The sequence below is a fragment of the Fomitopsis serialis genome (genome assembly GCF_022376445.1).
Source record: "Fomitopsis serialis strain Sig1Antser10 chromosome Unknown B0H18scaffold_174, whole genome shotgun sequence".
Taxonomy (NCBI): domain Eukaryota; kingdom Fungi; phylum Basidiomycota; class Agaricomycetes; order Polyporales; family Fomitopsidaceae; genus Fomitopsis; species Fomitopsis serialis.
The window spans coordinates 36,447-62,960 of NW_025955134.1; the positions used below are offsets into that span (position 1 = coordinate 36,447).

At 56.5% G+C, this 26,514-nt stretch overlaps 5 protein-coding genes across 5 annotated transcripts; 3 read left to right on the forward strand and 2 right to left on the reverse strand.

Annotated features, from left to right (window-relative positions):
- Positions 1-20: 20 nt before the first annotated feature.
- Positions 21-2,378, forward strand: B0H18DRAFT_1047101 (DWNN domain-containing protein). The gene is made up of 9 exons (XM_048030823.1): positions 21-292; positions 344-434; positions 491-602; positions 653-762; positions 867-988; positions 1,041-1,126; positions 1,147-1,220; positions 1,273-1,633; positions 1,689-2,378. The coding sequence occupies exons 1-9, from the start codon at positions 121-123 to the stop codon at positions 2,202-2,204; spliced, it is 1,644 nt and encodes a 547-aa protein (XP_047886271.1). The 5' UTR covers positions 21-120; the 3' UTR covers positions 2,205-2,378.
- Positions 2,379-4,946, reverse strand: B0H18DRAFT_1047106 (Vps5 C terminal like-domain-containing protein). Its single transcript, XM_048030824.1, has 9 exons — positions 4,092-4,946; positions 3,914-4,036; positions 3,587-3,859; positions 3,434-3,529; positions 3,113-3,377; positions 3,022-3,056; positions 2,821-2,970; positions 2,612-2,764; positions 2,379-2,559 (listed from the first exon to the last, which is right to left on the reverse strand). Exons 1-9 carry the CDS (start codon positions 4,884-4,886, stop codon positions 2,458-2,460), a joined length of 1,992 nt encoding a protein of 663 aa, XP_047886272.1. The 5' UTR covers positions 4,887-4,946; the 3' UTR covers positions 2,379-2,457.
- Positions 4,947-6,878: 1,932 nt separating this feature from the next.
- B0H18DRAFT_887605 (uncharacterized protein) lies at positions 6,879-9,068 on the forward strand (the record flags this gene model as incomplete). Its single annotated transcript, XM_048041188.1, has 8 exons — positions 6,879-7,568; positions 7,643-7,747; positions 7,811-7,897; positions 7,966-8,313; positions 8,381-8,656; positions 8,712-8,762; positions 8,818-8,896; positions 8,947-9,068. 8 exons carry the CDS (start codon positions 6,879-6,881, stop codon positions 9,066-9,068), a joined length of 1,758 nt encoding a protein of 585 aa, XP_047886273.1.
- Positions 9,069-20,332: 11,264 nt separating this feature from the next.
- B0H18DRAFT_1047122 (uncharacterized protein) lies at positions 20,333-23,699 on the forward strand. The gene is made up of 5 exons (XM_048030825.1): positions 20,333-20,401; positions 20,458-20,707; positions 20,760-20,861; positions 20,911-22,277; positions 22,337-23,699. The coding sequence occupies exons 2-5, from the start codon at positions 20,479-20,481 to the stop codon at positions 23,219-23,221; spliced, it is 2,583 nt and encodes an 860-aa protein (XP_047886274.1). The 5' UTR covers positions 20,333-20,401; positions 20,458-20,478; the 3' UTR covers positions 23,222-23,699.
- On the reverse strand, positions 23,131-26,173 carry B0H18DRAFT_1146992 (uncharacterized protein; the record flags this gene model as incomplete). The annotated part of the gene is made up of 8 exons (XM_048035697.1): positions 23,131-23,526; positions 23,588-24,560; positions 24,584-24,605; positions 24,630-25,325; positions 25,377-25,510; positions 25,563-25,933; positions 25,984-26,063; positions 26,115-26,173. 8 exons carry the CDS (start codon positions 26,171-26,173, stop codon positions 23,483-23,485), a joined length of 2,379 nt encoding a protein of 792 aa, XP_047886275.1. The 3' UTR covers positions 23,131-23,482.
- Between the last annotated feature and the right edge of the window lie 341 nt (positions 26,174-26,514).

The window sequence follows — 26,514 nt, forward strand, 5'->3', positions numbered from 1 at the left end:
GTCTGTGCGCCAAAACGACCGCTCTCCTCCCGACCACATCCTGCCTCCGTCCCTCGCCCTCCACCTGCGACACACTCTGTATTATTTAGCACTGCCGTTAATCCATAGCGAGTCTGTCGAATGGCATCATCCGTGTTCTACAAGTTCAAGTCTCAGAGGGACGAGTCCAGGGTGACCTTCGATGGCACCGGCATCTCTGTGTTCGATCTCAAAAGAGAGATCATCTTAGCCAACAACCTCGCGAAAGCGAACGATTTTGACCTCGTCATCTGCGACAACTCGTCAGGAGAAGGTACGGCCAGAACTTGTGTGTTCTCTCCTCTGATGCTCACAGGTCCAGCAGAATTCAAGGATGATTCACACGTCATACCGCGTTCGTCTTCTGTTCTGGTAAAGCGAGTCTTTGTCCGTCCGGGCAAGGGTAAGGCCGCTATGTATGTTGGGAGCGTTACCCACAATGCATCTACCCCGATTCTTCGTCTCGGACCAGTGGAGGTCCCAGCAGCTCCAACGCCTGGTCCAGAGCAGGTAACATCTCGAGACGCTTCGACGGCAAGGTCGAAGAAAAGCCAGTCCAGGTTACTCCTAAAGCGCCTGCTCCGGTACGTTGTTCTGGATATGTTCCTGCTGCCCGATGCGACTAATTCCGCAGGCTATCACCGTTAAATCCGCCGTCACGAAAGAGGAAGAGGCGGCCGCCATGGCGGCTATGTTTCAAGCACAAACACAGAACTGGGAGGAGACCCAGGAAAAGATGTCTCAGTTGGTGTCGCGCTTATGCGGTTTCCTCGTTTGTGTAGTAGATGATTCTAATGGACGCGACATTTCTCTGGTGCACTTTCTTTGTGTCTGCACCAACTTTACAGTGCTGTTCGTATCCATAGTACCCCGCGCGGCGGCATGGCGCGAGGAGGAAAGCCATTTCATCATCACCAGCCTGACAGGCCGCTTCCCCCAAGTTATGTTTGTTATCGCTGCGGACAGAAAGGTTTGCAGAATCTCGTTTTGGGGCTAAGGCCGCATTCTTATGTTCTGGCAAGGTCACTGGATTCAAGACTGTCCGACCAACAACGACCGTGAATATGACAACAGGCCACGGATCAAGCGCACGACTGGTATCCTCGGAGTTTCCTCAAGGCTGTTGAGTCGCCCAATGGCCAGATCGGCCAAGGAGTCATGGTCACTCCTGAAGGTGGTTACGTCGTAGCGCAGCCCGACGTGTGAGAGGTTTACTTCATGTAATTGATGACAACGTCTGACCATTCCCTTCAGTGTATCATGGCAGAAGCAGGTCGCCAAACACAAGCCTGGCTTTACGGAAGCGGATATTCGGGAGCGTACTCCGTCAGACCCTTCTCTTGTATGTCCCATAGACAACAAGCTTTTCCGCGATGCTGTGAAGACGCCGTGCTGCGGTACGCTGTACTGCGAGGAGTGTATCCAGACTTACCTGCTCGAGCGCGACTTCATCTGCCCGAAGTGCAGCGCTAAGATTGCATCGCTCGACAAGCTCATCATGGACAAGCCGATGCGCACGAAGGTCGCGGACTACGTCGATAAGGAGATCGAGAAGAGCCGACATGAGCCTCAAGAAGACTCGAAGAGTAATGGAACGCCGGAGCCCGCCAGCAAGGTTCGTCAAACTATCGCATCTCCGTTCTTCATATTCTCACCACACTATGAATCAGGAGAAGTTTCAAATACAAGACCAGTCGGACGGTGCCGCCTTCGACCAAGAGTACTACTCCGACCAGCAACCAGGCGGCGACATGGACATGTCCCACATCTTTGCCGAGACGATCCCCCAGCTGCAAGCGCAAATCTCGCAAATTCAGATCATGCTCAACAACCCGTCGCTTCCGCCACCGGTCCGGCAGCAGACGCAGATGAAGCACCAGCAGCTGCAGATGGAGCTCCAGCAGGCGCAGGTCGCAGCCGCGATGGCGGCGACGCTTCAGGCGGCGAGCAGCTCTGCCGCGGCGATGCCTTTCAATGGCATGCAGCCCGGGTATCACCAGCAGGACTTTCGCCAGCAGTGGACCAACCCGTTCCCGAACCAACAGCCTGCGAGCCAGGACTCGGCGTACCAGCGGCTGCCGCTGAATAACAGGCGGAGGAACCATTTGAAGAGGGAGCGGCCATCGGATTTCTTGGAGGTGGCGGGCAACGAGCCCGAGGCAAAGATGCCCAGGTACTGGGAGTGAAGTGGGATGACTTGCGTATGGGGAGGCAGGAGGGAGATTGACGTTAGCATCAGAGAGCGGCGGACATTCAGACATCATGCACAACACATCGCACATATTCGCATGCACACCACGCCATTTACATGTACACTCCGCTTTGCAGCATAATAGAAATGCATCGTTCCGCATCAACCAGTCCGGTGTGACAGTATGATATTATCATGGTTTACATGACAGCTGCAAGGTTCAAATTCAAAGCCAACAGCACTAAGCGCTATGATACAGGAGCGACGACCGCGTCCGTATTCCTCCGTTGGCCTGCCGGAACAGCGACCTTCAACATTCTTTGCTGGTAGTTCTCCCATGTGGAGATGAGCTGCATAATACTGTGAGACAGGTCTACTCCGCGTGTGCGAAGAACGACGCACCTCCTTCTGTCGTGCGATCATCCCGTCCAAGAAGGCCTCGAGCGAGTTCTTGAAATCCTCGATGCGCTCCTGCTCAAAGCGCGCCACCTCTGTCTTGACGAGCCTCGACGTCTGGTCGAACTCCGTCTTCGCGTCCAGAGCTCGCCGCTCCGCCTAGACGGGGCCATAGTCAGTTTTGCCGAGAGGACGAAGGAAGGAAGGAAGTTTACATCTGCGACCATGGACAGCGAACGACTGAGCTGATCTGAGGGCAGTCGGCCCTGTGCGCGCTGCGACTCGTGCCTCTGCTTCGTGCTCCTGAGGTGGGCGTCCGCTGTCTGCCACTGGTGGTATGTCCGGATGCGCGAGCTGAAGGCCATCTGGAGAGGTATTAGGCTACCGCCATACAATCTGCAAGACGCGACACCTACCCGGACAGAGTTGATCAATCGCGCGTATTCGTCCACTGTTGCCGCGTGTCAGTGCTCAGAACCACGACTAGGTTTGTTGGATATCTTGTACCTGTAGACATGATAGTGACCATGTCGTCCTGAGACTGTACTGTATGCAGATCTTGCGCCTTCCGCTCGACGTCTGCCAGTCCCGTGAAGGAGGTAGACAACTGGGGCCCAATGTCCGACGAGGCTAGGTCTGTGATCGTCTGCGCGAACTCGCCCGTGGCGAGCGCGACCTCGGAGCGGTGTTTAGCCACCATGTCGATGGCCTTCACTAGGCCGCGCAGTTGCGACTCGAGGCTGTCAAGGTAGGCCTTTTGCCGGTCGAACCACTGCGAAACGGAGTGAGCCCGTCGTAAGACAAGCTCGGGTATGGGGCTGGGCATACCTCATCTGTCTCGTAGAACCTCGGCCCTGCGATAGACTGGCCAAGGGACGCCATGAAGCCCTTCTCCTGACCAAGCTCCGCCTTCCGATGCTTGACCTGCAGTACATACATTTCAGTTCACGGTCCATCGTCCGTCGCGCACAGCCTACTCACGTCCAACGAAAAGGTGTCGCTCTCGAGGAACATCCGCAGGTCGGCGTCCTTCTGGAGCACGGGGTGGTTGGCGATCTTCTGCATGCACTTTTCGAGCGCGAGCCGGCGCTGCTCGACGAAGCCCTGGTCGAAGCGGCGGTACGGGTTCTTCTCGGGCACGGGCGGGACGACGACGCCGGGGTTGTTCTGCGAGAGCGTCTCGTAGAGCCAGAGGAAGTCGGAGTAGCGCCGCAGGACGGAGAAAGAGGACTTGCTGAAGAGGGGGGAGGTAGTCTGCGACGTGCGTTAGGAACGGTGGGGAGGACAGAAGGAGAGCAGGTGACGGACTTTCGTGTGCACGGTGTACATGGTGTACGCACGGATGGGGTCGCCGACCTTTTGAGGGTCGTCGACGGTGATAACGAAGGCTGGAGGCAGGCCGTTCTCCGTCCTCTGCGCGGCGGGTCTTGACTACAGAGTGTATGTATCAGTGCAGAGCGGACTGAATGGAAGGACAGAGACACACCGCCTGTGCGGGCGGTATCCGGTTCGCCAGCCTCGCGGACTGCAGGATGGGTCGGTCGTCATCAGACGAGTCTGAGTCACTGCGACTTCTCTGCGAGTGCGAGGGTCCGGTGATAGACTGGGGCGAGGTAGGATACGTGTTTGCCTCGTTCTGCCATCCATTGAAGGCTTCGCCGCTCATAGAGAGCCCGGCAAGAGACGAGTCAATGCCAGCGGTGGAAGTCTGACCAAGAGGAGAGTGATATGTGGGTTCAGCGCGGAAGGTAGATGCATTGGACGGACGAGACGCGTGTCCGACGAAGGAGCCGTACGTCGCGGGTGCGGTAGCGGGAGGTGTAGGCGACTCTGGTACCTCTGGCTGCGCAGGTGGTGGTGAGGGCTCCCGCAAAGGTTTGTCGTCTGCCGGCTGAGTGAGCTCGTCAATGGAGAGGGGGACGCTCTCCCGGAACCCAGGAGACGCGAGCGCAGGAGGGGTGGGCGTGTGCGACTCGACCTCAGCCTCATCTGCGGTAGGTGTCTGCGGCCCCGTTTCCTCCGAGTGTTGAGCAGAATAGTGGTCGTCGTAAACATTCGCGTCGGACGCGCTATATTGGAAGCCGGCGGAATCGGTGAAGCCAGGAGACTCTAGGGTCGGGGTGGTGCTGCGCGTACCGAGGAAAACGGCGTGCTCGTCATCGCGTACGACGGAGGGCTGGCCGTAACTGGCCCAGGGATCCGGAGAAGCGGAGCGGGCATCGGCGAAGGGGTTGTCGAGGACGTCGCCAGAGCGGGAGAGGAGGTCGTCGAAGCCGTCCATGGCAGGGAGCGGGGCGGGAGGCGGGCGTGTCTCGCGTACTGGCGGTGGCAGCTGTTTGGACTTGTCGTCCAAAGCCTTCGTTCCTCGATCGCCTAAGTAGGCGCTGCCTCCCGCCAGATCTCATCCCACTCCGGTGAAATGGCAAAGCGCCAATTTGGAGCCAGTGTGGACAAATGTTCGTCTCATCATGAGTATCGTCATGGGCAGGCCGGGTACGGTCCTCCATACTGCAAATCCCTGTGCGTGCACATTAAATATAATGTATCATTGATAATTGGTTTACTATGTACAATTTGGAAGGAGACAGTACTCCAGACCACTGAGAATAATATATGGCAGATTCTGTCCGACTGTCCGATGGCTATGTATATACCGTCTTTCTCCACTGGAAAGATCACAGACGTTGTATCATCGAGAAGCCACCCGCGCGAGGGCATAATGCGGACGATTGATGGTCGGCGAGTTCGCTCTCCCACTGTTTATGAAGATTTGAGGAACCGTTTACGCAGATACTCGACCGTGACTATATTGCTGCCTGAACAACCGGTAATTAGGCTACCCAGTACAGCATGAGTTAACATAAGTATGTGATTCGCGTAGCGTGTGGGGCTTACCTCTGCCGCGTACGACATACGTGTTAAGAGCACAACTCGACGTTGACCCCACTCGTCGGCCCAAGGCCAGCTCGCCGAAGGTTGGCCCACCGTTTGGACCGCAGGTGGACCATCCTCCGTGTCTGATCCTGCCGAACCTAAACCGGTGCCGTCATCAACTAGCCAGAAATCTTGCAATGCCACTAGACGGGACTAGAAACAAGCTGTTCAGGACAAATAAAAACGTTGGAACTCGGCACTACGGGTTTACCCACTCTCTGGCTTGCTCGGACATCGATACGCCACGGCCGTATTGCTCGCAGTCCATGAATGAATCCCTGGGCCGTGGCTCAGCGCGTAGCACTTCGCACTTGCACGGAGAGCACCCGGAGAATGTCTCGAAAGCTGCCAATTGCGGAGCAGGTGCGAGTAGACCAAGGGTCACGTCGATGAACTGCCCATCGGTGTGTGCAGTGGTACAGAAATGACATACGTGGTGGACGTGCGCGGGCGGCACTAGAGCTTTCGTGTGGACATCCGCGGTGATCATGTCTCTGTGAGCATTGTCTGCTCCGGGCTGGACAGGTGCTATCGCACGATCAGACCGATCAGGCCACACGAGCGACGCCCGAGCAGTGGCAGATGGATGTTACGCCCCTATGTGGGCCGGGCGATGTCGGTGGGCGCGGACGTCTGGACGCAAATCGGTCAGCGCTCGTCGCAGCATGGATGGTCTGGAGTGACAGAGGATATGATATGGCTCACCGAGGGAGGAGGGCCGCTCCTAAGCTTCCCGGCAGCAGTCTGTCGAGGTCGCTCCCGCCACTATTCGACACAGTCGACGGCGGCACGCCACGCCCAGTGCGCGCCATATATGCGTGCTGGAAGGGGAGGCGACCTGCAGGCACCGAACATGAAGCACATCAGCCTGCACGTCCCGTCCACTCCTTCGCATTCTCCCTCCAAGGCCAAGTCGAAGTCGGTGTCGCCTGCGCCCGCCGACATTGCGCTGCTGCCTGTTCCCGCTGCGGGGATGCAGGTCAAGCTCAAGGGCGTGCGCGCCTTCGCCCGGCGCCTCCGCGGTACGATCCAGATCGTCGCCCGATCCAGACATCATCAGTCCCCGGCCCTTGCCGCCCTCGTCCCCGCTCCGCCACCGTCCCCAGCGGCAGCGACGGACCTGTTCGCGTCCTTCGTCCCTCCCGTCGCCGTCGCCGTCGACCTCGACCTCTCCCCCAAGCACAGCTACGACTCCCTCGCCTCCTCCTCTGCCCCCAGCAGCGGCTGCCGTCCTGCAGGTCGCTGCCCCTCGTACTCGTTCTCGAGCGCGCCGTCCTCCGTCTTCGCCACCGCGGCAGACCACTCATCCTCGCTCGACGTGTCCCTGAACGCGCAGAGCATGTCTGGCAGTCAGTCTCTGAGCGCGCAGAGCATCGCGGGCGACGCGTCCTCGTACGCATCTGCGGTGCCGGAGGGTCACTCCGTTGAGCTCTCCGAGCCCTCGCAAGGCTCTCTCCGCGCTGATGACACGTCCGCCCCTGGGACCTCTGAGTTTCTCGTGGAAGGATCAGAGTCTGAGTCTGAGGAGGACGAAGACGAAGAGGTGTCCCAGCAAGCAGATGCTTCCGATGCAGACGCCTCTGCTCTACGTGACGAAGAACGCTCGTCCACGCTAGACGATCCCCAGTTCGGTGCGTCAGAACATAACAGCAACTCTCAGGACTTGGCAGCAAGTCCAGCCGCGCAGGACTCAGCAGAGACGAACGCACCCGATCCATTCTTCGAGGACGATCCGGAGGATCCTCCCGCTGCACCCGAGGCACCCCTCGAGCAGCCGGCACAAGAACGCCCACTAGCAGGACTGTCCGTCGACTACACTGCACAGTCACTCGCCGCCGCAGACGAAGTCACGCTCGCGCAGTCGCCTCCACCATGGCCTGTCGCAGTACCCAACACCGCTGTCGACTTCAATAAGGCCGTCCCACCACCGCCACGAGCGGACGCTGACGACGACGAAGACGAAGAAGACACGCCCGAACTATACCTTCCCGGGCTCGTCCTCCCCGCAATGTTCCTCCCCATCCCCAACGTAGGCTCCTTTCGTTTTGATCTCCTCACCTGGTGGCTGCCCGGGCGTCATGTTTACTATCCCTGTACGATTAGACAGACCCATTGACTACGCTGCTGATCAAATTCATCTCGCCTGAGAACCGCCCCCACCGCGACCTGAGCGGCAACTGGCAAGGCGCCGACTTCAACATGCTCGTCGTGAGTCTGAGTCGCGCGTGAGCTCTGAGACCCGGTAGTGACGCGTGAGGGACCCCTACACAGATGACGAACAGCTGGCGGGCAATCGCGAAGATGGCGCGCGACCGCCTCGTCGAGACAGACCCGGAAGACCTCGACCTGGTCCTCTCAGTGAGTCGCGCCCGCCCGCCCGCCGCTCTGGTGCCCGCTGACCCGTGCGCCCGCCTCGCCCCCGGCAGCTCTGGTACCTCCGCCTCTCGTGCCTCGCGCGCCTCCGGCTGTTCAACCAGACCGCGGCGGAGTGCACGAACCTGTACGCGGTGCTGAACGGCGTCGAGCCCGCGTCGGCGCGCGATTGGTTGTTCGAGAAGAAGGTCCCGTTCGAGCTCGAGGTGCTCCACGCGCGGCTGAAGTACTGGACGGGCGACCATATGGGTTACCTGGACGCGCTCGCGGGTTTGCTCGGGGAGTGCAAGATGCGGGCGCGCGCGGCGGACGCGAAGACCGACTTGATGGGCGCGGGGATGTGGCAGGAGCGCGGGGCACGCGTCTGCCTCATCATCGCGTCGCAGCTCATTGAGATGAAGGTGTGTATGTTGAGGGCGAGATGCTGTCCCCAATTGCTGACCCTCGCGTGTGACGGGCTATGGGTAGGACTTCGCAGCTGCTGCGAAGCTGCTCGAGCCGCTGTGCAGGCAGCCTGGCGGGCTCACCTCGCCGCAACTCCAATCCGCGGTCGGACGGATATATGTGCAGGGCGGGGACGTCCGCACGGCGACGAAGCACTTCGCGGCGGTGTGGAACGACCCGACTGCCGAGCCGTCGCTGAAGCACATGAACGCCGCCGTGCTCGCTGCTGCCGACGGGGACTGGCCGAAGGCTATTGAGGAGCTCAGGAAGATGCTGGATGAGGACCCGGAGAATTTCGTTGTGCGTCTTGGCGGGTGCTGGAGATGATGTTCGTGTGCGCTGACTGGAGCTGAAGGCGATCAACAATCTGTCGGTTGTTTTCCTCAGTCAAGGGAGGATACAGGAGGTGCGCGTACGCGAATACCCGTGTGAATGCAGCAGACATGACGTGCATCTCACAGGGCATCCGAGTATTGGAGGAAGCTATCAAACTCTCCCCGTCTACAACGCTCGCTGCGGAACCGCTGCTGTTCAACCTCTGTAAGCCCTCCGTTCAGCCTGTGGCCCACGCGGCTGACGGCGTCATACAGCGACGATGTACGAGCTGCGCTCTGCGGCAGGAGCGGACAAGAAGCGGAACTTGCTCGTCGAAGTTGCGAAGTGGGCGGGAGACGGTCTGCGCACGACATGCTTGAAGATGCCGAGCAGCTAGGTTCTGCGCGACCATGGACTGATTTATGTATGGTTGTCTGGTATCAATGTAGAGGTGATGTACGCCTCCGTTCTCTGTGCTCGTCGTCCAGTGCGTTCCCGGAAGGAATGTATAGGACTCCCACTGCCGCGTCCGCCGTGCGCGAGCTGGCCTCGTTGTCCTGCACAAACTAGTATCTAGTTTCCGACCATGACATGTGTCCTCGTGAACGATATTGCGGTCTGCCTGCCAGACGTGTATACTTCACGCGTGGAGGCGATGGGGACCCCTTCGCCACCCGGGCGACTCCTCCGAGTCTTCGCTGATGACATAGCGTGCGTGGTGAGACAGGTATGCTGTTGCCGTGTTGACGTAGAATGATGCATCTTATGCTTGTGCGAGCATATGGACCTGACAGTCAAACTACCAAAAGAAATTTCAGAGTGAGTTCTGTCTGTTAGTGTGCATAAATATGATTATGTATGCTTACATGGGCTATATAGGCTCAGGGTCCTATGGATGGTGAGAGGCTGCATCATAGAATCCTGCTTGCACTAGCATGTCCTAGCCAAGGCAGTGAATGATGAGGTCAGTTGCAGTGTATCTGTTTGAATGGCAGTAATATGAGGCTCTCTCAAGTCTTATCCACAGACTATCAGAGGCATTCTATCATGAACTGCATGATAGATAACAGAAGCCACATGTATGTGTGAGAACAAGCGGAATGGCGGTCGACGAGTGCGAGTGTTCCGGGCGCGGACGATGCCCGAAGGGCAATCACGTGAGGTAAATACACAAAAAACAACGGTATATATACCCCCTCCCCCTCTTATCATCGGCCAGGTACTATCGCGGCCGAGCTTGCGAGCTCGTCCCTGACCGTATGTTCCAACAGTATGTGTCACAATGTTAACATAGTATATATGTTGTACAGGTATCACCACTTTCATCATGGGACTGCTGCAATCAAGAATGGCCAGGTTACATAATGAGAAAGCAAGAGCACTAGTAAATATAAGGGTGGATGAACACAATGGAGGAAAACTTATAAAGGTACATATAGGGCTTTGGTCAGGCTGATGTACCATGAGCTAGGGCCATAGATCCACAGATACAAGTTCAAGGCAAAAATAGGGCATCAAGGAAGCACAAGATGACAAAGTAAGCAAATAAAAATGACAGATCAAGAAAAGCAACAGCAGTGAGTTGAGGATCATGGGCAGGAATGGCTGAGGATGCATATATGGTGCCCAATCCCTAACATCAGAAACACTTGCATTTGATATGTGATGCACTGTGCACAGGACAGAGGTTACCTGAAAGCCACTCTGGGTTCTCTGAGATGACAGCTGTTTCCAAAATGATAGGCCCCTCATCAAAAATGCGTACACGGGCGGAGAGCGTCAGATCTTGCCTTTGAGGTGATCCGCACCATCTGCTGGTCGACCTCAGCCACCCGCCGTAGTCTGGCTCGCCCTCGATGTGCTGGTTATGGGCCAATCTTGATGGGAACTGGGGAACCGACACACTCCGCCTGAGTGGTTTTTTTTGATGTGGGGCCTATCGTTTTGGAAACAGCTGGAATTCTTCTCTTCCATAATACACAACATCAAGCACAAGGACCACAATTCCACAAGCTAACCATGGAGCAAAAAGAGGCACCATAGAGGATTTTATAAGTGATTGGTGTTCCCCTCACATACATGGAACCTGAAAAATCAGCTCCACATAGAGTTCATGGCAGCTGTGCTGGCTGGTCAACACATGTTGATGGGAGAGTATAGCATTGAACAAAGCAATGTCATGGGCTGTGACAGCATCAATGTCAGGGACTATCCCTTGTGTCTCAAATTTCAGAAAAATGCTTGTCAGATATGGGCTGTTGAGCTGCAAGAATAGCTCCAGGAGAACCACACAGACCCATGACATGCTCAATGATGAGGACTTCATATCAAATGTGAAGAGAAACTTTTCCAGTCTGGTGTTGTTTGCAACTAGTGGAAGTGGTGAGAAAGCAGTCTGTATGTGCAAATCAGAACAACATTGACACATCAAAATGCATAAGACCCACCTGAAGATGTGCAGGTATCTTACATTCCCAACAAACATATGCCAATCCCATCCCTGCCTCTTGTAGAATTTTGCTAAGAGCCAGTAGAAATGCAGGGGATGGGGGTTCATTGATATAGACAATCAGACTGCTTAATCTGTTACTTGAGCACCAATCTGTACATGAGTCCAAAAGTTCAGAAGCAAATGACAGAGATGTTCCCTCAATGGATATGCCATAACCTTCAAATTCACAACCAAATCCATGGGTCTCACCTGATGTACATATGTGTTCAAGAGCAGGTAGTGCACATATGTATGATGAAAGCTGTGAGATTGGAAATCCTACTGTCTTGAGGTCACTCTCCAAAAATGTTAGTGTGGTCACAGCTGTGCACAACAAACTCACCGGCAGGACATCAAGCACATTTGAATAATGGTCATGTAAATCACCAATTGCCAAGAGATCATGGCTTGATTGCAAGGCCCCCAAAGAGAGATAAGCCAGCTTTTGGCACATCTTGGCAGGTTGTATATTCTGAGTGGCAGATTTGACCATTACTGAGAGGCTGAGTTTCTCAAGATTGGGCAGAGGCTTCAATATCTTCCAGAGCTCCCCAGCATGGTCAAAGTAACAGTTAGATAGCTTCAAATCACAAATGGTAGTAAAGTTGGAAAGGCCCCTGAAAAACTTTGGATGAGGATGTACATTTCTCCAGTCAATGTCATGCATCTCAAGTTTTTTCACATTGGGAAGCAGGTACCCAGGCATCATGATGCAAAAAGAAAAGGTATGCACATATGGCTGTTTGGAATTTTCCCATAATTCAAGTGTTCCAAATCTTTGACCATACAGTTTATTGTGACCATTCATGAAAATATGTGCAAAATCACCTAGGGCTCTTGAGCTTCTCAGTGTCAAATCATTCTTCTTGATGTGCTTCCTTGCAGCATGGAACCAAGCACAACATACAAGACAGCATTTGGAAAGTTGCACAGGCTCATCCCAGAGATAGTCAGCAATGTGTTGTATGAGCTCCTGTGGGAACACTGGATATGTGTGACTATGCTCATGAATCATGATTAGCATGCTCACATGATAGAACAAGTTGGACATGATGAGGAGCATACCTTGCATATCTGGGTGGCTTGAACTTGAAGTACATATATGTACGATAATCTGTTGCCCCACCATACCAGGCCATGGATGGTTTGGCAGTGCTCAGACTGCTTATGTTGAACCATATAGGCGCCCACCGGGCTGCCGGGTTCCACGGGCCGGATCGCACTGCACATGCTAGATCCGCACTTACCGCATAGAGCAAGTCATGCGTGGGAATGGACTATACAGTAGTATTAGTCAGCGTCTCTCAGATGTATATAAGACCCACCAGTAGCGTAGCTCTCTCTCCAGTACTTCCACCACCGGAACTACTTGTGTGCCTCAAGCTTAACAGCAACACCTTCAAGCAGGTAAGTTAGAGCGCGGTCCACTTCGTGTGACCAAGTCTGCTCAACAGGTTATGAGCCCCGGTCGACGCCTGAGTACTGCGCCTTAACGGCTGCGACTCGGTGTGCACTGGCTTACCTGCGGCATCGCCCTCACGGGCTTGAAGCCAGGGGGAGACTATGCGCGGAAACGCTGCAGGTCTCAAGCGCGACTCACGTCGCTGCTAAACCCCATGAGGACACTGAGTCCATGTGTGTGGACAGCGCCTTTTGGCTGCAGTCCGTTGTGTGACAGAGCGCTGACGACGCCTTCGTCAAGCAGCTCTTCAATGTTTCCCCCGTTCAACACAACTCTCACACAATGTCCAACGCTCTCCTCAACATGGTCCCTGTCCTGGACGGCTCCAACTACGCCAAGTGGTCGGAGGCCATGAAGTCCTACCTCCAGAGCCAGGAAGTCTGGTTCATGATTGGACAGACTCTCGGTGAGCGCCCGACACTCGAGGAGGGCGGCAGGAACCGTCAGGAGGTCTTTGCATGGACCCAGGCGGACGAGAAGGCGCAAGGCATGATACGCCTGCGCCTCAGTCCTTCGGTCGTTCAAATCGTCAAAGACAACGACTCGGCGAAGGATCTCTGGGACATGCTGTTGACAATGTACAGCAAGCAGAACGCTGCAAACCTCTACGCGTCCTTCAGGACTGCGACGACTGTGCGCGTTCCTGCTGACCAGCACCCCGCTCCTTTCCTCGCCAAGATCATCGACGCTTGCGAGAAGCTCGAAGACAACGATCTCAAGCTCCCCGACGCGCTTCTGGCCATGATGGCCCTGAATGCTTTACCGTCGCGGTATGACAACATCGTGCAGGTCATGCTGCAAACGACGAACGTCAAGAAGCTCAAGATCTCGATGTCCGGCACACCGCCAATCTCGCCTTTGAGCAAGGCTCGGGCAAGAAGGCGTCTTCTTCGCACGACGCGAAGAAGATCTCGGCCGTCAAGCGAAAGCAAGGCGAGCCGAGCTTCCAGCAGCAGCAGCAGCGCCATGACGGCGGCAGCGGCAGCGGCGAGAAGGCCGACAAGGGCAAGGGCAAGCAGCGCGGTAAACGCAGCGGCAAGAAGACCCGTGCCCAGAAGGACGGCGGCGGCCACAGCAACGGCCACGACCACGCTCACATCGCCTCGCAGGCGTCTGTGGCTGGTCCCTCTACGTCCCACGTCATGGACATCGCGCCTTCGGGCAGCATAGTCCGCACCGTCGAAACGTGTGCGCCTGTGCAGAAGCGCCCTATGCGCAACTGCCAGCGATGGCTGCAACGCGCCCTCAAGTTGGCCGAAGAGGTCGACGTGTCTCCTACGGTTGAGCGCCTCAAAACGCTCACTCAAGTTGTCGACAACTCCGCACAGATCGAGGACTACCTCTCTGACACGGAGTCGCGTGCATCCAAGCGCGCTCGTCTCTCCGACGACGACAACGACATGGCCGAGAGGATCGACGAGGTGAATGCGGGTTACAACTCGTACGACGACGGCACCTGGGCCGAGACCCAGGAACCCCTTAACTGGGGGTCGGACGACGAGGACGTCGGCGAGAACGTCGACGAAGACATCGCGATGGCCGCGGCCTTGATCTGGACGAGGACGCCAGGTCAGTACCCTCATCTTCATATTCCCAGCGACACACTAACAATGCGCTACCCACAGCCGCATGTAGTGTACCATCTATGTCGCGTAGCAAACTAGATCACAGTAGTTTGCTACATAAATATATACATTGTCGTCACGCGCGAGAATTTGCTGCGTGTTCAAAATGTAAGGGAAAATGTAAGATTGAGGACGTCATAGAGGGTGGCAATGAAGCCTACCCTGACGGAGACCCAACTTGGATGTTGGACTCTGGTGCTTCAATGCACTTTACCAACCGGATGAGTGACTTCGCTGAAGTTGAGGATCTCAGCGAACCCATCCTGGTGCAGACTGCGAATGGCACGGCCCGCTGCACGAAGCGCGGGACCGTCTTCATCAATTTCCTAGGTGGAGACGGTGAGATGATTACAACTCGTCTACACCCCGTCTATTATTTCCAAGGTCTGCATCAACGGTTGTTGTCCATGGGGACTTTCCTCAAAGAAGGCATGACTGTGCGCGGTGGTTCGCAGCACATCGACCTCTATGAGCCGGGATCGCGGGATCCACTATACGTGTTTAAACCGCTGAACCCAGGTGGCTCTATTTTTGGGATTTATGCTGCAGCTTCTGGGGAAGATGCGCAAAGTATCCACAATACGGTCTACACTGTAGACTATGAAACTATGCACCGCCGTTTTGGGCATCCCTCAAAGGATGTTCTTCGGAAGGCTGAAAAACACACCGATGGTTTCCCTCTCAGGGTTGAGTTCCCTACGGAGGATCCTGTGTGCCCTGGATGTGCAGAAGGGAAAATGCCAAACAAGGCTTTCCCGCCATCCACAAAGCGAGCGACAGAGCCCTTCGAGCTCATTCACAGTGATGTGAAGTCGTTTCCGCTTGACTCCTACCATAAGTACAGGTACTACATACTGTACTATGATGACTACACGTCCCACGCCTGGACCGTGAATCTGCGCACCAAAAGTGCTGCGATCTCGTCTACGCGGCAATTCCTCGCCACGGTTAAAACCCAATATGGCAAGGAAGTTAAAGGATGGATGTCGGATGCTGGGGGAGAATACAAGTCTGATGCGTTTGACAAGATGCTGAAAGACGAGGGCATCAAGATCTTGCAAAGCTCGCCGCACACTCCTCAGGAGAATGGCAGAGCTGAGCTACTCAACAGGACGATAATGGACAAAGCTCAGGCTATGCGCCTTGAAGCGTGTCTACCTGAATCCTGGTGGGAATTTGCGGTGAACCACGCTGTCCATGTGTACAACAGGACACCATCTCGTCGCCTCAAATGGCTGACACCATATGAGATGTTGAACGGCGAGGCTCCCGCCATTAGGCACCTACGAGTATTCGGGTGCGGCGCATACGTCTTTATCCCCAAGGACGTGCACAAGAACACTCTGTCTAGAAAGTCAGAGTTAATGACATACCTCGGTGTCGCCCCCGGAGGTCACGGTGACTTGTTCATGCGTGCACCAAATAATGTGCTCTACACGTCGTCACATGCGTTGTTCGACGAGAGTATGTTCCCCAAATGCCCCAGCATGAAGCGGCGGGGTAATACTAGGCTGCAAAGCGCGCCAAAACATGACCACAAAGCGGGTCACCAACCCACTTCTCAGGAGGATTCAGACGATGAGGATATCTCTCGTCCCTACCACCTTCCAAAGGGAACGGACGATGAGCGTGACGATGCTCAGGAGCAGCCAAAGGCGCCCAGTCCAGTTCCGCCGCCACAACCTTTGGGAATTCCTGCGCCTCAAGGGCAGCGGAAATCAGGTCGTCAGCGGAAGCATGTAACTCGCCCAGGGAACGTCTACGGAGAAAATCGCAATCCCGTAGACCAGTACAAAGAGATTGAAAAGAAGGGGCAGTGGAAAAAGATTGTCAGAGAAGGGTCGGGTAGCGCCCGCCCTAACCCTCAATCAGGGTCGCAGCAACAGGTTCCCGGACCTAGCGCGCCAGAACCACAGCCAGACCAACCTTCTGGATCTGCCTCGGGCTCAGACGAAGAAGTCGAGGAGTTACTCATGGCACGACTATGCCGGGAAGGGGGAGTAGGAATGGTCAACATGCTGCTTTCATGCGCAATACCATCTGTTGAACATGATTCTCCAGCGTCCAATCCACGTGAATGGACATACCGCGATATTCTCAAGCTACCCAAAGAGGAGCAAGAGAAGTGGAGACTAGCGTGTCGTGAGGAGTTAGAGGCTCTACGCAAACGCAATGTCTATGAGTTGGTAGACCGTCCTAAAGGACGTAGGGTTACCAAAAACCGCTGGGTCTTCGACGTCAAAACTGACGGTCGTAAAAAGGCTAGACTAGTCGCAAAAGGCTACTCCCAGATTGAAGGCCTTGACTATGATCAGGTCTTCTCTCCCGTCGTACACTTTGAGACCGTGCGCCTAATACTCGCGCTAGCTGCGCTCGAGGGCATGCACATCTCCGGACTCGATGTCCGTAATGCGTACCTCTATGGTAAACTCGACGAGGAGATTTACATGGAGCAGCCTGACGGCTTTAAAGTCCCAGGCCAAGAGCACAGAGTCCTCCGGCTACTGCGTGCTCTCTATGGACTTAAACAGGCGGGCTTGCGTGGTGGCGCACCCCCAATGAGTCCCTCAAGGAACTTGGCTGTGTACGCCTTGTATCCGATGCCGGAATATTCATCTACAAGACAAAAGATGGGAGGTTCGTCCTCATCATCGTCTATGTGGATGATGCCCTTTTCTGCGGAAAAGACAAGGCCCTAGTGGCCGCTCTAAAGAACCGCTTCATGAAGAAGTGGGAGTGTCGCGACCTTGGCGACGTCAAGGAGTTCCTGCGAATGAGCATTACTCGGAAAGGCGACGAGATTCATCTCGACCAAACTGCCTACCTTGAGAAGGTGCTTGAGCGCTGTGGCATGCAGAATGCTAAATCTGCGCCTACTCCACTCCCTGCGGGCTACAAACCTGAGCCTTACACCGGCACGGTTGACCCTGCACTTCGAAGTCGGTATCAGACTGTCATTGGCTCCTTGCTATATATCATGCTTGGAACTCGCCCTGACATCTGTTTTGCCGTGACAAAACTCGCGCAACATGCTGCGAACCCGTCACAGGATCACTTAGATAAAGCGCTGTATATCTGCCGCTATCTAATTGGAACCAAGTCCTATGCGCTTGTATACAGCGGCAAAACTGGACAAGGTGTCTCGGCGTGCACAGACTCCGACTGGGCTAACGACCCGGAGATGCGGAGGTCTCAGAGTGGCTACTTTATGAAGTTAGCTGGTGGAGTGTTCAGTTGGCTGTCTCGACGGCAAAAGACGGTAGCACTGTCTTCAACTGAGGCTGAATACATGTCGCTCAGCGACTGCAGCCGCCAAGTCGTATGGATTAAGATGCTCCTCACGGAGATTGGATATCCACTTGGCCCACTACCTATCTGCTCGGATAATCAGGGAGCGATATTCATCGGCTCAAACCCTGTAACTGAGAGGTGGTCGAAACACATCGACATACGCTATCATTATATCAGGGAGCTAATTGAAGAACGACAGGTCGAAGTCTTCTTCATTGGCACTGATGACAATCCGGCAGACCTCTTCACCAAGAACTTGGGCCGCGTCAAGTTCCAGAAGTTCAGGGGCATGCTCGGACTTCGATTCTACGATGAAGAGTCCTAGAGCAACCACGGACGGCAGCCCATGGCGCCAGGATATGCTTCGTATGTCAGGGACGTACTTAGCAAGGGGGAGTGTTGAACCATATAGGCGCCCACCGGGCCGCCGGGTTCCACGGGCCGGATCGCACTGCACGTGCTAGATCCGCACTTACCGCATAGAGCAAGTCATGCGTGGGAATGGACTATACAGTAGTATTAGTCAGCGTCTCTCAGATGTATATAAGACCCACCAGTAGCGTAGCTCTCTCTCCAGTACTTCCACCACTGGAACTACTTGTGTGCCTCAAGCTTAACAGCAACACCTTCAAGCAGGTAAGTTAGAGTGCGGTCCACTTCGTGTGACCAAGTCTGCTCAACAGCTTATCCAATGGTAATGAGTTTCTCTACAATTCAAAAGGATAACATATGCCCTGACACACCTCAAAACAGCTGCTTTGTGGATGTTTGGGGTGTCAGATGAACACCAAAGCACCTGAGAAATTGATACTGTCTCTAGCTGCCTATAGACACAGGCAGAGCTCAGTCTATACTATCTCATCAAGCACTCTTTGAAGCATCTTACCTGCAGGTACACAGAACACGGACAACAAGCCCAACTTGGTGCTCGGCAGACAGGAGATAGGACTAACAGAGTGCGGCGAAACAGCTACAGATGTTCACGATGAACAGCAAGGAGTAGAAGATGGGGGTTGAGAGCAAGGAGCAAAAACTTGAGGTCAGTCTCTCGGTGTACCGCCCCACCACATGGCCCATGCAATGCATCCGCATGTTCTATGAACCCTACTAGTATTAGGTGAGCATCCTGGGCGACTGTATATGTGTACCGGCTTCGCACAGCCACGTTGATTCTGTACCACCTTGGATCTCTATGCAGTACACTCTGCAGACAGCCTCTTGAGACGGAGATTCACCAATGTACCCTGAACTGACACTACCCAAACCAGCATTTTTGGAGGGTACATACTGCAAAGCATGTGAGGGAATCGGTGCACTTGGAGACAGCAAGTATGCAATGAGGATTCAAGACTGGTGCATGTGTGGGTATTGTGTGGTTATAGACCAGAACACACGACACAACGGGCTCCCAGGGACAACAATTCAAGCATCGTGCATTCGAGAGAGAGAGCCGCCGAGACAGAGCACCATCAATCACAGGAAAGATGGAAGGCATCTTCGCAAACAGCACCTGAATAAAACAGCTTCCGGTCCACACTCAGTATGTCCTGGATGAGTGCAAGCTTGGACGCGGCAACAGTGTATGCGCCACACACATCCCTGAAGAGCGCAGAGGAGAAGGAGCTCATGCAAGTCGTTTGCTTGTAGACCATCCGAATAACCGCCCATAGCTACTAGGAAGTCAGGAGTACCGCGCGCTCAAGCCACTGATTCCGAGATCAGCTTCATAGACACAGAAGACAATTCAACCTGCACAGATATAGAGCACGGACTATGGACCACAATGCACAGAGCTGTGGGTACCCGGAATAAGCAGAAGCCGGGGTCAAGCACTGGACTCCTGCGGACGTCCTGATCTTCATAGGACCCGACATCCCAAGCCTCGTCGCACGGACCTCGCGGTGGTTGAACGTGCGAGCGGAATGTGCACACATTCGTCTAGAACGGGAGGCTAACTCGCTAGTAGCCCTGAAACATGCCAGGATGAAGAACACTCGTATTACTCACCTCACATGCAGTCGTGCAGTCGCATACGCGTCACCGGACACAGGGCAGAGTCTGGCGCCGTCGGCGCGCGTTTGACCGGTATGCAGCCCACTGAGACAGGGACTCGGCGAGAGCTCGTATGATGTGTCCCACACGATCGAAAGTTTGAGTCATAGAGTGAAGTACTCACTAGGCAAGGGATCCCGCGACTCGATTCGTCGCGGCGGCATAGATGAGTGCTCGGCAAGTGAACAGAGATCATGGCAATTTGTCCTATCGTAGATACAAGGCCTACCCACCACCAAGGTCATTGGCCTGCAGACGCACTTGTGTGGTGGGAACTTAGACTCTTCTGCGCCTACGTGCCAGTGCAAGCCGGGCAGCTCGTATGTACGACTCGTCCGGCAATACACGGGCTGTCCGCTGATGAGGGCGAATGTCACGATCAACGACTGCATGGTGGTAGGGAGAAACGCGTACATACCTGACGTTCAGAAGCAAGCCAACCACGGCCGCTCCAGACCTCCCTCCGGGGTGAAGCCTGAGGCGTGTTTGTGGCCTGCCTACGGGAGGTGTAACGACACTGCACCCAGGCACTCATCCAATCGCAAAGCAACCGTGGACAGCCCACGCAGTATAGTCTTGGTGTCCAAAATGTGATTGTGGTGTCGTTTTGCGAGTGCAGAAAGAAACAAAAGACCATTGAACCCGTATAACGGGGCATGCTTACAAATCCCGAGTACCAAACGCCGAAGCGTTGGCGCCCGTGGTGGCTGCGATCGTTGGGCGGTTTGGGCCGACTTGGACTCAAACGTCTGCTACTTGGCGTGTGGCTGCAGTCGACCTTGCCTGCAGCCGCCGATTTCGTTCCAGCCGTGCGCGCAATCTTGTTCTCTTCTTTCCGTATGGCTACTCACTTTGTGCGCGACAGGCATAGCGTCGTGCTCGCACCATGTCTCAACGCAAACTGGGCACCAACTATGCTCTGCCGGACAATCCAGAATGGATCACCTTCCCTCGCTCAGACGGTGACCCGGGCGCCCTCCCCAAGAACACGCAGCGTATCGTCGACTCCAAAGGCGAAGTCAACTACATGCGCCCCGTTCAGCTCGACGAGGGCCAGGCCATCAACTGGCGCGTCAACGTCGGGGCTCAGGTCGCCAACTTGCTCAACTACCCCAGTGAGTCGTCCGCCCGCGTGCTTGCATCCCTACGCTCTGACCGCCACTCAAGAGGGCCCAAACTACGTGCTCCAGAATTGGCCCGAAGGCTACCAATTTTACGACCACAACAAGGGTCCTGCCAAATCTCCGCGACACGACCCATATCTATGCGGTGCGTCCCTCTCCATCCTGCCTAGCATACCGTCCTCACAGCGTTCCAGGTTCGACTCTCGTCAACCGCTTCCGCTCGACCAACGAGTTCATCCCTCACGCCGTCTGGCTCATGTCCGACGAAACTCTGAACCGCGGCAACTGCGAATGCAAATATTGCGCCAAAAAGCCCCAGCGCGTCGTCACGACCGTCCTCGACCTCCCCTCCGCCGGTTCGAGGCGCGGGTCCTCCATCATGAGCAGCCCGACCAAGTCGATCCGCCGCCACCGCGAGGTCCGCAAACCCAAGCCCTACGCCCAGGTCCGCCGCGCGCCCAAGCCCGTCAAGCCTCCCCGTGTCGGGCCGGAGCAGTCACTCGTCCCGGAGCGCGACAACGATGTGAGACACTCCCTCATGACGGGCCACTCTAGCGGGCCGAGGTGGCACAGGAAGGGCGAGCTCGTGTGGTGCGTGCTCAACCCGCCGATATGGGGAGAGAAACCGGACGACTGCATCCTGTTCTGGCCGGGCGTCATCGAACGCGTAGATGTTCACGGCGATGTGCTGCGAGATGAAAATGCGGTGGACAGTGCATCTGACAGCGCGCCCGCGCAACCGCCTGAGCCCGGGCCAGGCCCGGCGTCGGATGGAGGGAGCTCGCAGGTCGTCGCGGGGGACGTGAACGCGAAGCCGCCCTGGGACGTGCGCCAGTGGTACTCATACAACGTGAAGCTCCTCGCCGTGACGCACGCCTGCGCCGCCTCCGACCGCGAAGTCTTGCCCTACCTCGCGTACGCCCCGCCGGAACAGCTCCTCGGGAGTCTGCAGGACCACCTCCAGCAGATCATGCACTCCAAAGCCATCGCGGAGATGGACAGCGACCTCAGCCACACCTTCATGTTCAACCCCGTTTCCTTGGCGCAGTCTGCGCGAGGCCCCTCCGCCGCCGGCCCCTCCGCGATGCCCGACCCGGACCCTGTGCGTTACAGCGAGGCCGTCGCCCCATTTTCGCTCGCCGTGCAGATCGCGTCGAACGTAGCCGGGTTCTGGGGCCCGACGGACGAATGGGAGTGCAAGTTCACTGTCCCGCTCAACCAACCGCTGCCTCCGCCGCCGCCCGCCGAGCCCCGCCTGCCCACACAGGAGTCCGACGCCGGGCTCACTCTCGAAGCGCTACTGAACCAAGCCGCGGAGAACAACGCTGTCGACGTGACGCACCGGCCGACCGCGCAGAACATCGACGTCGACGGCGTGTACCGCCCGCCAGGCATGTCCGACGCGGAGTTCGAGGAGGTGCGCACGCGCGTGCTCGGGCCCGGCGGACCCACGCACGTCGTCACCCAGACGCGCTACCAGGGCCTCTGGTGGGGCGCGGAGCGCATCTGGACGGACGAGCTCGTCCGCCTCAAGCTCGCGCGCTGCCAGTTCGCCCCGCGGGTACGGACGTGTTCTTCCCGCCCGCGGGCCCGTCGGCCGGCGCGCGCGCGCACGCGGAGGGCAGCGGCTACGCGGAGGTCATCAACGAGGGCTCGATGGGCGCGGGGGAGAAGGGGCTGTTCATGCTGCTGGAGGGCCTGTTCGTCGTGGACGTCCTGAGGGAGGACGGGGAGGGCCTGACGAAGGAGTGTCGCGCGTCTGGGCAGCTGTACGAGCTTGCAGACGAAGATTGGGAGGACCCGATGGAGCCCCAGGAGCCCCCTCCTCAGGCCAATGGAAACGGCAAAGGTAAAGGCAAGGAGAGAGCTACAGATACAGGAGAGGGGGCTTCCAATGGGGTCGTTCCGCCGCCGGGTCCGTGGGGGCCTTCGTTCATGCCTGGACCATCTCCTCTGAGACCTCCACCACTGCCCAACCCTGATCCCACCGTCTCCGTCGCAGACACTGCGGAGGCTGCCCTCGCGCAGACGACCCAAGGCTCAGGCAAGCCCAAATCCCGCACCGTCGGGAGCCAACTGTCCCATCCCGCAAACTCGGTGCCGTATCCGTTGCCGAAAGCTCCAAAGGGCTTCAAGTTCCGGCGCATACACCCACCTGGACACGAAGTCGTCCTGTCGCTCCCTCTGATCAGCGGTCGATACTATCCCGGGCTGTTGGAACACCCCCTCATGGGGCCGATCATCGACAAGGCGTTTGCTGTCCCCTCGCATGATGGTGGGTTGGAGAAGAGCAGACACATCTGGGCTATGGAGGGATTGGTCGCTGGTGTGCATCAGTCCATGGACCCGACTATCTGGAAGCCGTCGCGGAGTACGATGTTCAAGGACGCGGACGTGGAGTCCAGAGGGCACTTCAAGGCTCTGTGGGAAGAGGTCAAGGAGGGCCGACAGATGGACCTTTCCCAGTTCATCAACCCAGATATTATGGACGTGGAAATGCGCTGAGATTATGTTGTCGACTTTGTTCAGCTGTGATACTCGTTGCTTGCTGGGTATGTTGGCTGTTTGCTGTGTCTTCAATATGTAGTGTCCTCAGTTCCAATTTCCTCCTCCATGTATTAATAATGTCCACAATGCAGGGAATCAATGCATACGGAGTGAGTACGCATAAAACGAGTGTAAATGGACATGTCGACGATTATACCAAAGATATATGTTGCGGAACGTCTGCGGTATCCACCGCACTCCTATGCCTCATCCCGCATTTCACGTCTGGCGACTCAGTACGTACGTGCGCAAATCTTGCCAACCTACGCGAATACAAGTCAGTCAGCAGATCAACGCGTTCAACGCGGGTCAGCAGACGCGCACCTCCTCCGACACGACACATCACCCGCTTCGACTTCCCACCACTCGTCCCGGGTCTAGAGAGCGTCGTCAACTTGCAGTTCACGATCTTAGTCGTGAGCGGGCCCGTGAACGAGTACTGCGCGCGGACCTCCTCGTTCTCCTTCGGCGTGCCGCGCAGCGGCGGGTCGATGCGCTTGACGACGAGCACATGCCCCAGGGAGTTGACCACGTTCGCGATCTCCATATCCAGCGGATCGCGCGGGTTCCCCGGGACGTATTCGTGCACCGGCACGCCGCTCCCGTCGCGCTCCCCGCCAGGCGTCCCCGCGCCCGAGCGGCTGGGTGGGCGCGAGCTCGCCGCAGGCGTGCGCGGGCTCGCGGACTCACGGAAGCTCGACGGCGGCATGGACAGCCGCGGCGTCGCCCGCAGGGCCTTGAGAATGTCGGGTGTGCGCGCGCCGTCTCCGGATGCCCGGAAGGACATGGAGCTGTCGGGGCGGAGATAGTCCAGGCTCGTCCCTGGGCGGGAGGCGGACATGACTTGGACGCTCGGGATGGGGATCATAGAGCGGCTGGGCGGACGGGCGGCGATGACGCTCCCGCCTGGGGTGTGCGAGCGGGCGTGGGTGGGCGAGAAGGCGCGCTGCATGAAGGAGTCGTCGCCTTCCAGGGAACTGTCGGAGAGCGATGTGGACATGAAGTGGAAGTGGGACTTGGTCGGCGTGGGGATGTAGCTCGGCGTCTTCGGTCGTGAACGGTGTTCCGTGGGGTGCCCGGGTGTCTGGAGTTGCGACCGTGACGGGGAGCGGTAAGACATAGTGAAGCCAGGCGTGTTCGAGCGCGACGGCGGACGATAGGAAACGGGGAGGCCAGGCGTATTCGAGCGCGACGGCGGGCGGTACATAGAAAACGGCGTGGTAGAGGAATGTGCGGTTGATACGGAAGACGTCACGGGGACCAGGGCCGGGAGGAGGCCATGGAGCTGCGCGACGCGCTGCGGTTGTACATTGGTGGTACAGAGGGTATGTCGTCGGACCGTCTGTAATTACTCGATGATACGGACGGCCGACGTGGGGACGACTTGACTGTGCCTGAATTGTCTTCATCTTGAACTCTTGTGGAACTGTTCCACGCGGGCCGCTTGACCGTCGTATTCATCTCCATCCTCTCGAGCCTCTTCGCGGATGGAGACGACTCGGGCGTCAGGCTGTGCGAGTGCTTGTGGGAGGGCGTGGCTGGTGTCAATGGCTGGTTGCCGGTGCCCATGAAGTGCAACATCGAAGCACGGTGTCGAAGCGACCGCCCGGGTTCGGAGGACGGGACGCGTTGGGGACTGGAAGGTGCTGTAGGCGTTATAGGTCCGGGGGGAGCCTTGGATGATCCATTACCAGTGAATCTCTTTGCAAACTTACGGAACGGAGAGATCGACCGAGAAAGCGTGCTGGAACTGCGAGTACGCTCTTTCGAGGGCCCCTCTACTGGGGGTGTCCGCAGGAATCCATTCTTTGGTCGAGACTTTGACGTTGTACCAGACGTGCTGGAGCCGGCCTCGCTGGAAGCGGCGCTGGCATCTTCGCCAGTGAGTATTCGCCGCACGGTATCCATCTCGGCATCTGTTCTTGCTATTCGTTCTTTGAGGTTGCGCCATCTCTGGGTGGACTCTGCGTGTCTTCTCAAGCATTCACCGTTCTTCGTGACGCGATCCTGAACTCCCTTGTCGATGATTGACAGGACTTTCGTCGTGGCAGGCATGTAGTGTCTGTACAAACGGTCAGTCGCGATCTCGGGATCTCAACGGTCTAGAACCCACTTCTTCTTCGCCTCGAAAGAATCGAGGAGTGATTGGAACGTGTCATAGCTTACGGGCGACTTCTCAGAACGAAGAGAAGATACGGAAGGCGGTCCTGTATCCATCATCGCGCCCTGTACCTTCCATATGAAATCCTGCAGCGAAGTGAGCCTGATATGCTAGTCAGCTTGATTGAACGACACGCACCTGACATCGGTTTACAGCCTTCTCCAGACTGGACATCATTCCATCCGCCTGATCTGTCACCGTCCTGAAGACGGTGAGCCACTTGTCTTCCTTGAGCTCCTCCCTCAGAACTTGTATCTCCTTCTGCAACGCATCCCACTCTGATAGCATCGTGGAGTGTTTCCGCAGCAACAGTGTCTCCTCACTTGGAACATGGCCCGACGCAACGGAGGTTCTGTCCCCGGCCTTGAGGAGCGGTTCGAGGGTGTCGTTCACGGACTTGATGCCGGCGGACACGGAGTCGAGTCGTTCGTCGAGGCTGGAGAGGGACTGGTCGATAACGCTCGTCGAGTCGGCCGAGGACTGCGACTTGTGCCGCAGCTCTTGGATTTCTACGTGCGGATGAGCGGGCAGCGTAGTGCGCGGGAGGGCGGCGACGTACCGAAGATGCGCGTTTGGATGTCAGAGATGGTGTATGACAGTTCTGTGATACGGGACGAGAGGGCGAGGAGATGCAGATTCCTGTGCACGGCATCAGCAGTAGCTAGGGCGAGCGAAGGAGGATGTGCGTACTCGCTGCTCTTCCCCTTGCCCTTGGGCTTGATTAGAGACCGGCTTGCGGTTATGGTCATATCCTCTGAGCAAATGGTATTAGCTGTAGCATTGACGCGATTGAATGGCACACGGACCCCCATCCTTTTTGTTCAGCGAAGATAAGGAAGAGGAACTGCTGGAGGAAGATGTCGAGTTGAAATGAGAGTCCGGGGGCGAAGGCAAGGGCGACGCATGCTTGAAGCTGTTCTGGGATGCGGTACTAGGAGAACGAGAGATGCTGAGAGAAACCATAAGAACGAGCGAGCGAGTCGCGACAGCAAGGAGGAGCGTAGGGTATGGATCCGGGACGTAAACTTGCGATTGGAAGGGAGGGTACACGGGTTCGTTGGCTCAGAGGATCCGCCGGGGCTCGGGTCGC

Excerpts from the sequence above, each read along its gene's own strand:
- B0H18DRAFT_1047122 (XM_048030825.1), top strand. The coding sequence starts at position 20,479 with ATGTCTCAACGCAAACTGGGCACCAACTATGCTCTGCCGGACAATCCA. Across the intron at positions 20,708-20,759 it reads CAACTTGCTCAACTACCCCA|AGGGCCCAAACTACGTGCTC; the intron begins GTGAGTCGTCCG and ends CCGCCACTCAAG. Across the intron at positions 20,862-20,910 it reads ACACGACCCATATCTATGCG|GTTCGACTCTCGTCAACCGC; the intron begins GTGCGTCCCTCT and ends ACAGCGTTCCAG.
- B0H18DRAFT_1047106 (XM_048030824.1), bottom strand. The coding sequence starts at position 4,886 with ATGGACGGCTTCGACGACCTCCTCTCCCGCTCTGGCGACGTCCTCGAC. Across the intron at positions 3,530-3,586 it reads GCGACACCTTTTCGTTGGAC|GTCAAGCATCGGAAGGCGGA; the intron begins GTGAGTAGGCTG and ends TATGTACTGCAG. Across the intron at positions 3,057-3,112 it reads GGTCACTATCATGTCTACAG|TGGACGAATACGCGCGATTG; the intron begins GTACAAGATATC and ends ACGCGGCAACAG.
- B0H18DRAFT_1047101 (XM_048030823.1), top strand. The coding sequence starts at position 121 with ATGGCATCATCCGTGTTCTACAAGTTCAAGTCTCAGAGGGACGAGTCC. Across the intron at positions 989-1,040 it reads TTATCGCTGCGGACAGAAAG|GTCACTGGATTCAAGACTGT; the intron begins GTTTGCAGAATC and ends TGTTCTGGCAAG. Across the intron at positions 1,221-1,272 it reads GTCGTAGCGCAGCCCGACGT|TGTATCATGGCAGAAGCAGG; the intron begins GTGAGAGGTTTA and ends CATTCCCTTCAG.